Genomic DNA, 10,718 nt, shown 5'->3' on the forward strand with positions numbered 1-10,718 from the left:
GTGGCATGACCCACGGAATCCTCCTTGCTTCTACCGAGCGCTTTCGAACTTTCTTCAGAAACAATGGAAGAGATACGCGCGTTCAGGTGATGTGCTACTTTTGCTCGTAGCGACCGCCACGGTGAAGTTTCTATGAAATGTGTGCGTGCTACAGCATTTTTCATTATCCAAACTTAACCCTACAGTCGGCCTGTATTCAGCGTTGATGCGTCACGGAGCTGATATGTAGCCACTCTAATTTATCAGTTACGAACGACAGGCCAGTGTACAAGATTTTGACATCGGGCCGTGAACCAACACGTATCCATCAAGGTGCACACTGACCACCAATCCAGAGTTCACCATTCGTCAGATAAATTGAACGTAAACAACTTTCACATGCTCGACTGTGTCCAACCATAAAGATCCGAGTAGGCCCTGTGTCGGCAGACCCAAATGCTAATCTTGGAATGAAAAGTGTCCGACCAGCGTAAAACGAAAGCGAGGTGCGCAACGTTGACCGTGCCCTGAGATCGGTTGATTAATCAACGTATACTGCCTGGTAGCGCTTACGCAAGGGAGTCACTCTTGGGGGAATGGTGATTGAAGAAAACAGGATACTGGACACGTTGTGCGTATCAAATGGACTTTTCTGTGTTGTTCGCGAAAGAGTCATCCTCCCCACGGAAGCTGAGTGGGAGTGATCCTCTTTTTACCCCATCGCCACTAGTTCCAAGAATATCTCAGATGTCAGAGTGTTTGAGTCCATTGTCTACACAATTCCCTGCAAGCCTGGAGGGGACTTAGGAACGCTGGTCAGATCAAGCAAGGAACCAATTAGATAAATCAATCCGGACTGGTCAACGGCATCGTCAACGTACATCCGCAGAGACGGTTCCTGATAGGCCTGAGGGCCGGACGGCGCGACCCTTGACACGAGCTGCGAATATTGATTCCATGCGGCTCCGCTATGTCGCCACCACAGATTTTTGCGAGGGCACTATAAATAGGTCCTACACTCGCCAACGTTTCGTCTAGTCAAAAGCGCGAAGTCATTCAGAATGCACCCCTCTACCATGACTGGCCCTAGAAGTTGAAGAATGGCTGCCCTCCGAAAGATTCACTCCGCCGTTGACACAGAAGTGTTGGAGCGGCGCATTTGCCAACTCCGGAATGTGGACTTGTGATACGCCATTTCGCTACAGCAGAAAGATCCGTGAAAAACAGGAGGTTGGACCTTCAGAGACCTGTGGATAGAGTAACATGTCTGTAAGCGGGCAGATCTAAACCTGTTATTTGCTTCCTGGCACGAATTGAAGTCTCCGGAGTCCCTTCGACTGTGATTGGCATACTATCATCTGCCCAGAATTGCAAAATCTGCAAATGTTTTGACAATAACTCGTTCATTATTACACATGAAAATAAGAAAAGTACATAATCATGTAGCAAATTGAACGAAGCCTAATTATAAATTCGACTCAGAAAAAGGTGCGGGAGGATGATTTGTCTAGAATCAGGGGTTACGTCTGATAGACTCAGAGTCGAGCTCAGCGTGTTTTTTTGGAATGAAAACAAGTAAGGCACTATATCTTCATACATGCAAAAGTACAAGGTCCTAATGGCATTTTATTGTGTTACAGGGCATTTTGCAACTACGGGCAAACGATAAAATAGCCGGAAGGCTGTATCGTGAGACTCCTGCTTAAGACTTTAAGCCTATGTTGCAAAGCAACGGCTCCACCATGATGGATTCATATCATTGGCCGAGATTCCTTCTACTAATCAAGCTACTTATCGCGTGGAGGTCCCTGTGTTTGCAATTTCTGCTCCCTCTCTCGCGCGGTCATGTCCCGCACCGTAGATGACGATGATCACAACCTGGAGGCATTGGGGTACAAGCCCTCTTTCAGAAGAGAATTCTCCAATTTAGCTACTATTAGCTTCGCCTTTAGTATAATGGTATGTTGCGGCTGTGGCTTGTGACCTTCACTTTTTCCATGACCTATGCGATATGTAGGGTCTCTGCTCTAGCGTGGCTACGACGTTCAACACTCCGTTGCTTCTGGGAGGTCCCGCCTCTGTGCGCATCTTGTCGAGTCAACCCTCTGTTTAGGAAGCTGAATCAAATGTTCCCCCAGGCAACATGGTGCTGGCTGCTAGGCTCGTGCATGTGTTTCACATTGGGATCTAGCATTGCGGAGATCGTGTCTGCGTTCCCAACGTGCGGTGGTCTTTATACGGCCTCTGCCAGGCTATGCCCGTCAACACATCGAGCCGTCGTTGGTTGGTTAGTCGGCTGGCTCAATCTCCTTGGCCAGATAGCAGGGGTTTCATCTACCGAATTCGGTCTCGCCAACATGATTTTGGGAGCAGTCTCAATAGCCTCACCAGAATTTGCGATTGCGCCGGGGAAGACAGTCGGGGTGTTTACAGGACTACTTATCACCCATGGCATTTTAAACTCACTTGCTACCAAACATCTCGCGTTCTTCACCCGCGGTTTTGTGTTTGTGAACCTCGGCACGACTATTATCATTATTATGGTGCTTCTGGCCACCACCCCGAGGTCGGAAATGCATTCTGCAAGCTATGTTTTTGGCAGCCAAGGTATCATCAACGAAACGGGAGGGTGGAACAATGGCATCGCATTCTTATTTGGATTGCTCAGCGTGCAGTGGACTGTAGGTGGTATTCTGCATCTATCAACCAGATTAACCGTCGATCACTTCTTTCAAAGATGACCGTGAGTCGAAATCCTCCATTTAAGCGGCCTTTACTGATCATACTAGGATTATGATGCTACCGCTCACATTTCGTAAGAACTCAAAATTTCTCCTGCCGGTTATTGTTCTCATTTCTCAGTGAGGAGGTTCGCCGCGCTGCCTATGCAGGTTGGTCTTGATCAGCTTCCTAGGTCTTCACTAACCACCATAATCTCAGCACCATCTGCTATTTTCATTGCTGGTACGTAACATTTTGGAGAAAATTGTCATGATTTACTGTTTGCTGACTTCGGTATGGAGTGATCGGAACTGGCATTCTTGGCTGGATCCTTAATATTGTGCTTGTGCTCTGTTCTGGTCCGATGTGAGCTAAATATACCTCGTTATATGCTTGGAGTAATACTCAGTGCACACAGTGGGGACTTGCCAGGGATATCCGGGTCGGCTTTCCTACAGGTATGCGACGAATGACAATACTCTTGATATCCATTGAGGCCAACAGAATTCTTTCAGATAATGGTCACACGAATGGGCGTTCCTGCAGCACTCTTTTTGTGGGTGAGTTGACTCCTTATTCAATTCTACATGCAATTGACCACATTCTCCCAGAGTTTCGTGTGCCTTACTGCTTTTTTCGTGGTACAAACGGCATTGCAAGCTTGCTCGCGGTTGCTTTATGCGTTCAGTCGCGATCATGGTAAGTCCACAAGGTTTTCTCTGGCTGGCTGGCTTGCAGGCCGACTGTGCGGTAGCCCTTCCGGATTCCGGATACTTCAACCATATCTCCCCCTGGACTCAGACGCCCTTACGTGCCATTTGGCTAACGACTGCTGTATCCATCTTACCCGGTCTGCTTGACCTCGCATCACCAGTTGCAGCCAACGCGATATTCGCTCTCACTGCCATAGCACTGGATACCAGCTACATCATACCCATCTTCTTGTGCGAATCCTCTTTCTTGGTTTTCTAGTTTCTACATTCTCACTTGCAACGCCAGACGCCGCCTATATGCAAACCACCCCGAAGTGCGTTTCCAACCGGGTCCATTCTATATGGGATCCGGTATTGTCGGCTGGGCTGCAAACATAGCATGCATTTCGTGGACTCTTTTCGTATGCGTAATCTTCTCGCTACCTACTGTCCTCCCCGTCACTAGGGAGAACATGAATTATGCATCCGTAATCACGATCGGTGTCATCGTCGTTACCGGGTAAGTTGCCTGTTTACTGAAGAAATGCTCAGTGCTATGTACAGGCTGACAATATCAACTGACTCAATGCGTAGGGTATGGTACATACTTAGGTTCGTTGCGCCTTTCCCGGTATTAGCTTCCCGTCTGAACCGCCACACTAACCACATCCTACAGTGCACATCGGCATTACCATGGTCCGAGCTCCGACCTGACTAATGCTGAAACCAGATCCAGGCTAGGCGCAAGCCAAGGTATTCCGGTACAGGAAGTCTTTGCCGATGCGGACGAGAAGAAATCGCAGTCGGACGGTATCGCCTAATAGATCTCGATTATGTGTGGCCAACGTGCTTTTAGGGGGGGTTATGTACCTGGCTGTCCTCGTGCATTCAGGCCAGTCTACATGCGTTTGCGAATGCCGTATGTACCGTTAGTGCGTGCTCTGTGTTCATCAATCTGGAATGCACAGGACGGCATGTTCACGTCAGCTCTGAAATGAAAGCTTCTGGCATTTATTTAATGCAAACCCGACTCGGAAGCCAGACGAGACTGATGGTACATACTTCGTAAATATTTCTTTACTGGTCTAATCGTCTATGGACAGTAAGCCACACATAGCAAACCGTGCGTCGTTTTATTTAGCCTTGTAAAGACCGGCTTCCTCATCCCTCTTCGCAGCATAGACGAGAAGGTCGCATACACGCCTCGAGTATCCCCACTCGTTGTCATACCACGCAATGAGCTTGACGAAGGTATCATTCAACTGGATTCCAGCGCTTGCATCAAAGATGGAGCTTGCTGGGTGGCCAACGAAATCAGTGGATACGACTGCATCTTCGGTGTATGCAACGATGCCCCTGAGTTCGGGAGACTCGGCAGCAGCTTTCATGGCAGCCTTGATGTTAGCGTAGGTCGTGGGCTTGGAAAGACGGACGACGAGATCGACGACGGAGACGTCGAGAGTGGGCACACGGAAAGCAAGACCACTGAGGGTGACAACATGTCAATATGAAAACGGGATTCGCAGATCAAAACACCCACGTCAATTTGCCGTTGAGGTGAGGAATAACCTTGCCAACGGCTTTGGCGGCACCAGTGCTGGATGGGATGATGTTGTTGTTGACTGCACGACCACCGCGCCAGTCCTTTGCAGAAGGACCGTCGACGGTCTTCTGGGTGGCGGTGGTTGCGTGGATAGTGCTCATAAGACCTTCAACGATGCCGAAGTTGTCATCGATAACCTTCGCGAGGGGAGCGAGACAGTTGGTCGTGCAAGAAGCGTTGGAGATAACGGTGTATTTGGGGTCGTAAGCGGGGAGGTTGACGCCGACCACGAACATGGGAGCGTCGGCGGAAGGTGCGGAGATAACGACTTTCTTGGCACCACCCTTCAGGTGAGCAGCGGCTCTGAGAGACGATTCATTAGGATGCTCAAAACATGCCATGACGATATTTCTCACTTGTCAGTAGTCGTGAAGACACCCTAAGGGAGGTGTTAGTATCCATATGCGGAAGTTATGCACATCAAAAGGAACGTACAGTGGATTCCACGATATAGTCTGCGCCGACGTCTCCCCACTTGATGTTGGCAGGATCACGCTCGCTGAACACGGTGATGGGCTTTCGGTTGATAACGAGCTTGCCGTTCTCGGCGTGAACGTCGCCCTCGAAGCGGCGGTGAACGGAGTCGTACTTGAACATGTAGACCTATATGTGCGTCAGCGAGAGCGCCAACAGTAGATAAGCAGTGTCTTGTACCATATAATCGAGGTCGATGAAAGGGCTACAAGTGAATTGCATCAGAGTGGCTGCAGAATGTACAATCCTTCCACGCACTCGTTAATCGCTACAATCTCTATCTCTTGGTTCTCGAGAGCATTGCGAGCAACAATACGGCCGATACGGCCTACAAGGGGAGTCAGGGAGCAGGAAATCAAGAAAGGTACAATACACAGTACCGAATCTATTAAGAAAACAGAACGGGTAAGTACGATGCATACCGATAGCCACTGGATGGTAAGATAGACGACGTACCCGTTGATACCGACTTTGACCTGGAGGGGTTGTCAGCGATAAGCATGCGCTGTCGATGGATGTGGACTCACCATTGTGTAGGATGATGTGTGGAGGTGAGGGAGCAGAGTGAGGAGCGGGTGACGGATGCGCTGATTTTTATATGCGATGCGATAGTGATCTAATCGGCGTGGGTCGGATTTGGAATCCGACGCCATGTGGCTGTGCCGCTCTCGTCATCAGTACGATAGCTGTGTGATGAGTGCCAACCACATCAGACTAGTCCATCAACGTGCTGGGTAACTAGTCATTGGTTTACATCGTCGCTGACGAAAGTTATCAACGTGTGTAACCCGCGTCCCACACCAGTCCACCTCCCTAGCTCCCCACCCTCCCGGTCTTTCACCACCTTGATTTCACCTCGTTTCCACAGCGCCTCTCCTTCCCTCGCACGAGACGTCATCTCACTCGCAACTCTTTCCAGTTGCTTTTCAAGCGAGAAATCACCAATAGCATACGTGGTCTCCCATTCAAATTCATCAGTTTCATGGTTCTGCACGTACTTGATTCGTGCGGCTCGGAGTGGGCTTACGTGCCGGTGATGCGACAATACCATCCCATGTTCTCCAACGACAGCCATAAATTGTTTTGAGGCGCTCGGACTGGTGTCGGAAATCAGAAACGCGAATGCCGACCCAGCAGGCAACGGCTCGTCTCTTCATAGATGAGCAACGCATAAAAGAAGCACGACCGGATCAGACATCGCGCGAATCAACGCTGAGCTTTGCAACTTACTTCCAGATCTCTTCATAGAGCCCGATTTTACCGGTATCGGGATCTAGTCCTAACCCGATTTCTACTTCCTCCTCGCTCCCGTCCTCCTTGATACGCTTCACTATGGTACCTTCGTCGGGGGGTTCGTCACTCCCGTGGGAATCAATGATGTGCTCCCAACGATATCGTGCTATGGCTGACGAATCGCTTTCCGGGAGGGGGATAGTATATCGTAGACCTGCGGAGGCCTGGTTGATGCTGCTCCGCAACGTAATAGTCAAAGAAAGTCGAAGGTCGAGGTAGAGCAGAAGATTCCCGACGGTGGTCGAGTCTGGCAGCGTTGAACGCGATGACAAGACCAGAACATCCGAATCTTCAAAGGGCGCAGACGGAGGTCTTGCTATACTAATTCGGCGAGAAATAGACGGAACGCCATAGAGTTCCGGCCAGGTTTCCAGATCTGATGTCAAGTTCATATGTGTTGTAGGGTTAGATGCTGTCGTGAGGCGTCAGTAGCAGCCCACACCACTAGTACTATGGTTTATCTTATCATCGAAGTTACAGTGGCGTGTGAATCGAGCTGTCGATGGAGTGGGCTTGCACAACAACTCTCGGAGGTGGAGGAGATTATTTGACACTTGGAATATGGAGGAGCTTCGGAGGCGGGTGGACCATCGGGCTGAGATCGTGCTTTTGTGTCTCCGAACTTGCCCAGTCTTTGGGGTGCATATTTGTGTGAACTGGCCTGGGTTGATGGAGCCCCCTTGCTAGATTCACAGGTACTGGTACTGAATTACCAGCCTCAAGCCTCAGGGAGCCCAGAAGTTGGCTGCATAATTGCATTCCAGGTCTGCTTAGTCATCAACCTCATATTGAGCCATTTACAGAAAAGTTGGCAGGCTGCCGACGTGTCCTCTTCCATCCTTGCTTGGTGAATACCTTTCAAATAGTGCCATCATCTTGTGTTATGCACTTTACTTCTCTGCGGAGAGCACTATGCATCTTTGCAGTCGTTTCTACACTATTCGAGTTGTCGCTCGCCGCGGTGCTGGCCATTGACTATGGCACTGACTGGATGAAAGCGTCGTTGATGAAACCTGGTGTTCCGTTCGACGTCTTGTTGAACAAGGACTCTAAGAGAAAGATCCAGTCCTCCGTCGCATGGAAAAGAGATGACCGGCTCTTTGGCACCGACGCGGCGAACCTCGTACGTCTGCTTTCTCCTGAATGACACTCGCAATTAACTGGCTCGCGCAGGCTTCCCGTTTCCCCTCGGATTCGTTTTCATCCTTAAAGCTTCTCCAAGGCGCTCCTTTCGATTCAGGTTCTGTATCCTACTTCACCCAGATATCTACGTCCGACGTAGTTAAAAACACTCGTTCGTCGGTATCCCTCAGGCAGGGCGATGGCACAGAATGGAGCACCGAGGAACTCATTGCGATGCAGCTCTCTTACGTCAAAAAGCTCGCTGAGGATGTTGCCGGCGAACTTGTTCGAGATGTCGTCGTAACCATTCCTCCTTATTATACCCAATTCGAGCGTGACGCCGTAGCAGACGCAATAGAAATCGCTGGACTGAAGACGCTGGCATTGATCAACGACGGATCGGCAGTTGCGATCAACTACGCCATGACCCGCACGTTCTCCCCGACGCCAGAATACCACGTCATATATGATGCAGGCGCGTCTTCCATCCGCGCGACGGTCGTCTCGTTTGCATCCGCGGAAGACCCAAAAACCAAGGCTCAGTTCACCCAAATATCCGTCCTCGGTGTCGGTTTCGATAGGTCCACCGGTGGAACGGAGCTGGATCGAAGACTCCGAGAAATTTTGATAGAGGCTTTCATCAACAAGCACAAACGTGACATACGAAGAGACAACCGGGGCATGGCAAAGTTATGGAAAGAGGCCGGACGTATCAAAACTATTTTGAGCGCTAATTCTGATGCGATGGCAACGGTACGATGTTCTTACTCTGAAGGGAAGAGTAACACAAACTTGTTATGGTAGGTGGAGAGCGTCGCCTTTGACATTGACTTCAAGGCGAAGATTACTCGCGCACAGTTTGAAAAGTCTTGCGAAGGTTTGAATGGCCGCTTTGCACAGCCGATTTACGACGCCCTCGCCAGTGCCGGTTTGAGTCTGGTGCGTGTTGGTATCACACCAGTTTGTTTTCTATCATAACAGTTGTCCTCGTCGTCTCAGGATAGTATAGCGTCTGTGATTCTCACGGGCGGAAGCTCAAGGACTCCCATGATCCAGACTGCAGTTAGGACCGCTGTCGGAGAGTGAGTTTAGAATTCTCATACGGAAAGAATTTTATGAATTGATCTTACTAGTGATCGTATTGCAATGAACGTAAACGCAGATGAAGCAGCTGTCCTTGGTATGTACACCTCCTTACTCTTGTGGTTATTGTGTTTACTTCTGCCCGTAGGCGCTGGCCTATATGGCGCTTCTCTCTCGAGGCAATTTAAGACGAAAGACATACGAATCACCGACATCCTTCCACACGAAGTGCAAGCTTCTTACTTTGCCTCGGCCCCGGGCTCCCGGACGATCCATAGTCTTATTTTTCCCCGTGGCTCCAAGCACGGTACCAAGAAGACCCTCTCCTTCAACAAGCGGAAGGAAGACTTCTCGCTGTGGTTAGACTACAAGAACGAAGTGGCACCGTGCGTTTGTTCACTATATCCCCATGATTCACGCTTGTTTTAATACATGCTCTCGTAGTGGCTTCCCTCGTGAAATTCTGGAGGCGCAAATATCTGGCGTGGCGGATGCTCTCGGAAACCTCACGGAACGTGGTGCGGTTGACCCTGTTGTCAAGGTTACTGTTGCTCTTTCCGACTCTGGCTTTGTATCTGTGGAGGAGGCGATAGCATACGGTGAAGTTAAATCATCCATTGCAGGTATGTATAATCGGAACCCTTTTGTTGTTAAATATCATGTATATGCAGGAAAACTGAAGACGTTCTTTGGTGGAGGTGCAGGCGAGACCGACGGCGCAACAGGTGGAGAGAAAGAGAACGAACAGGTCGCATTTTCCAAGGACAAAAAGGAGAAGGACGAATCGAGCACTATTCCCCTCCAGCTGGCGACCGTGTACTCGACACTTGCCCCGATGTCCGTGGCAGATAAAAGATCGGCTCGTGATAGGTTTGTGGTGTTGTCACACGTTTTGCGTACCGACGTTGACGCCTTGCAGGCTACGCGCATTAGATAACATGGAAGTGTCCAAACAATTCCGGGAGGAGGCATTCAACACACTGGAGGGGTATCTATATAAGCTCCGGGATCTTCTCGATGATGGTCCCGAAACACCGTTCATGAAGTGTTCCAAGCCCTCGGAGAGGGAGGCGATTTCTCGAAAGGTGGCAGATACCTCAGCGTGGCTCCATAGCGACGGGGAATCGGCTGATACTTCCACACTTATGGAGAAGCGGAGAGCGTTGGAGTGAGTTTTTTGCTTGCTAGACAGTAGTTCTCGTCTCACGCCTCGATCCAGGTCTCTTGAAAAGCCCATAGTGCACCGGTACAGGGAAATAGAGGAGTTCCCTGAAGCCCTAAATAGCAGCCAGAAGTGGAATTGGTCCACGCGACTCTTCCTCGCCGAAGCCCGGGCGAACCTCACAGCAGAGGCAGCGGCAGGACTTCCATCGAAGTGGACAACCGAAGAGCTCGACGCGCTGGAGAAGGCGGTCAAGGAACACGAAGCGTGGTTGAACACCGGGGTCGAAAAACAGAAGCGTATCAAGATGAACGAAGATCCGGCAATAGAGACTAGAGACATGCGGTCAAGGGCGAAGACCCTTGAGCTCCACTTGCAAAGATTGGTAAAGCGGAAAGCGCCAAAGGTAAAGAAGACTCCAAAATCAGCGGGGACACAGGAAAATGGAGAATCCAACGAGACCGATGGTACACAACCGGCCCATGACGAGCTATAGATCACGATCGCATGTTTAACCTCTAATAATGATAGAGTGAACCATTTAATTTGAGGAGCTACTCGAGTACTTGAGTATCGTGAAATTGGGAAT

General features: G+C 49.9%; 4 protein-coding genes across 4 annotated transcripts; 2 read left to right on the forward strand and 2 right to left on the reverse strand.

Moving 5' to 3' along the window:
- Positions 1 to 1,699: 1,699 nt before the first annotated feature.
- On the forward strand, positions 1,700 to 4,365 carry F5J12DRAFT_223343 (amino acid permease). Its single transcript, XM_051738466.1, has 15 exons — positions 1,700 to 1,938; positions 1,997 to 2,059; positions 2,118 to 2,660; positions 2,717 to 2,722; positions 2,769 to 2,794; positions 2,842 to 2,870; positions 2,920 to 2,943; positions 3,003 to 3,066; positions 3,119 to 3,158; positions 3,216 to 3,260; positions 3,312 to 3,399; positions 3,455 to 3,644; positions 3,700 to 3,912; positions 3,987 to 4,004; positions 4,069 to 4,365. Exons 1-15 carry the CDS (start codon positions 1,825 to 1,827, stop codon positions 4,211 to 4,213), a joined length of 1,608 nt encoding a protein of 535 aa, XP_051598424.1. The 5' UTR covers positions 1,700 to 1,824; the 3' UTR covers positions 4,214 to 4,365.
- Position 4,366: 1 nt separating this feature from the next.
- Positions 4,367 to 6,020, reverse strand: F5J12DRAFT_223322 (uncharacterized protein). The gene is made up of 8 exons (XM_051738465.1): positions 5,926 to 6,020; positions 5,850 to 5,854; positions 5,728 to 5,797; positions 5,650 to 5,674; positions 5,431 to 5,598; positions 5,352 to 5,374; positions 4,933 to 5,298; positions 4,367 to 4,877 (listed from the first exon to the last, which is right to left on the reverse strand). The coding sequence occupies exons 4-8, from the start codon at positions 5,650 to 5,652 to the stop codon at positions 4,526 to 4,528; spliced, it is 912 nt and encodes a 303-aa protein (XP_051598425.1). The 5' UTR covers positions 5,653 to 5,674; positions 5,728 to 5,797; positions 5,850 to 5,854; positions 5,926 to 6,020; the 3' UTR covers positions 4,367 to 4,525.
- A 146-nt stretch (positions 6,021 to 6,166) lies between these two features.
- On the reverse strand, positions 6,167 to 7,512 carry F5J12DRAFT_841547 (uncharacterized protein; the record flags this gene model as incomplete). Its single annotated transcript, XM_051746134.1, has 2 exons — positions 6,700 to 7,512; positions 6,167 to 6,620 (listed from the first exon to the last, which is right to left on the reverse strand). Coding segments are annotated over exons 1-2 (832 nt in total), but the record flags the coding sequence as incomplete, so codon positions are not given.
- A 50-nt stretch (positions 7,513 to 7,562) lies between these two features.
- Positions 7,563 to 10,715, forward strand: F5J12DRAFT_841549 (heat shock protein 70 family). Its single transcript, XM_051746135.1, has 10 exons — positions 7,563 to 7,885; positions 7,936 to 8,637; positions 8,689 to 8,823; positions 8,884 to 8,966; positions 9,018 to 9,064; positions 9,116 to 9,353; positions 9,412 to 9,590; positions 9,639 to 9,837; positions 9,887 to 10,135; positions 10,187 to 10,715. The coding sequence occupies exons 1-10, from the start codon at positions 7,646 to 7,648 to the stop codon at positions 10,623 to 10,625; spliced, it is 2,511 nt and encodes an 836-aa protein (XP_051598427.1). The 5' UTR covers positions 7,563 to 7,645; the 3' UTR covers positions 10,626 to 10,715.
- Positions 10,716 to 10,718: the final 3 nt, after the last annotated feature.

The sequence above is a fragment of the Pisolithus orientalis genome, assembly GCF_024613125.1.
Source record: "Pisolithus orientalis strain OTSU chromosome Unknown F5J12scaffold_22, whole genome shotgun sequence".
In the NCBI taxonomy this organism is placed as follows: domain Eukaryota; kingdom Fungi; phylum Basidiomycota; class Agaricomycetes; order Boletales; family Pisolithaceae; genus Pisolithus; species Pisolithus orientalis.

What these genes read in the sequence shown, in the direction of transcription:
- F5J12DRAFT_223343 (XM_051738466.1), top strand. Translation starts at nt 1,825, where the DNA reads ATGTCCCGCACCGTAGATGACGATGATCACAACCTGGAGGCATTGGGG. An exon ending in GCTTCGCCTTTAGTATAATG is followed by an intron (nt 1,939 to 1,996) that starts GTATGTTGCGGC and finishes TGCGATATGTAG; the next exon opens with GGTCTCTGCTCTAGCGTGGC. An exon ending in TCGCCGCGCTGCCTATGCAG is followed by an intron (nt 2,871 to 2,919) that starts GTTGGTCTTGAT and finishes CCATAATCTCAG; the next exon opens with CACCATCTGCTATTTTCATT.
- F5J12DRAFT_223322 (XM_051738465.1), bottom strand. An exon ending in ACTATATCGTGGAATCCACT is followed by an intron (nt 5,375 to 5,430) that starts GTACGTTCCTTT and finishes CACCTCCCTTAG; the next exon opens with GGTGTCTTCACGACTACTGA. An exon ending in GTCTTCACGACTACTGACAA is followed by an intron (nt 5,299 to 5,351) that starts GTGAGAAATATC and finishes ATCGTCTCTCAG; the next exon opens with AGCCGCTGCTCACCTGAAGG.
- F5J12DRAFT_841549 (XM_051746135.1), top strand. Translation starts at nt 7,646, where the DNA reads ATGCACTTTACTTCTCTGCGGAGAGCACTATGCATCTTTGCAGTCGTT. An exon ending in ATTCTGATGCGATGGCAACG is followed by an intron (nt 8,638 to 8,688) that starts GTACGATGTTCT and finishes TTGTTATGGTAG; the next exon opens with GTGGAGAGCGTCGCCTTTGA. An exon ending in TACAAGAACGAAGTGGCACC is followed by an intron (nt 9,354 to 9,411) that starts GTGCGTTTGTTC and finishes ATGCTCTCGTAG; the next exon opens with TGGCTTCCCTCGTGAAATTC.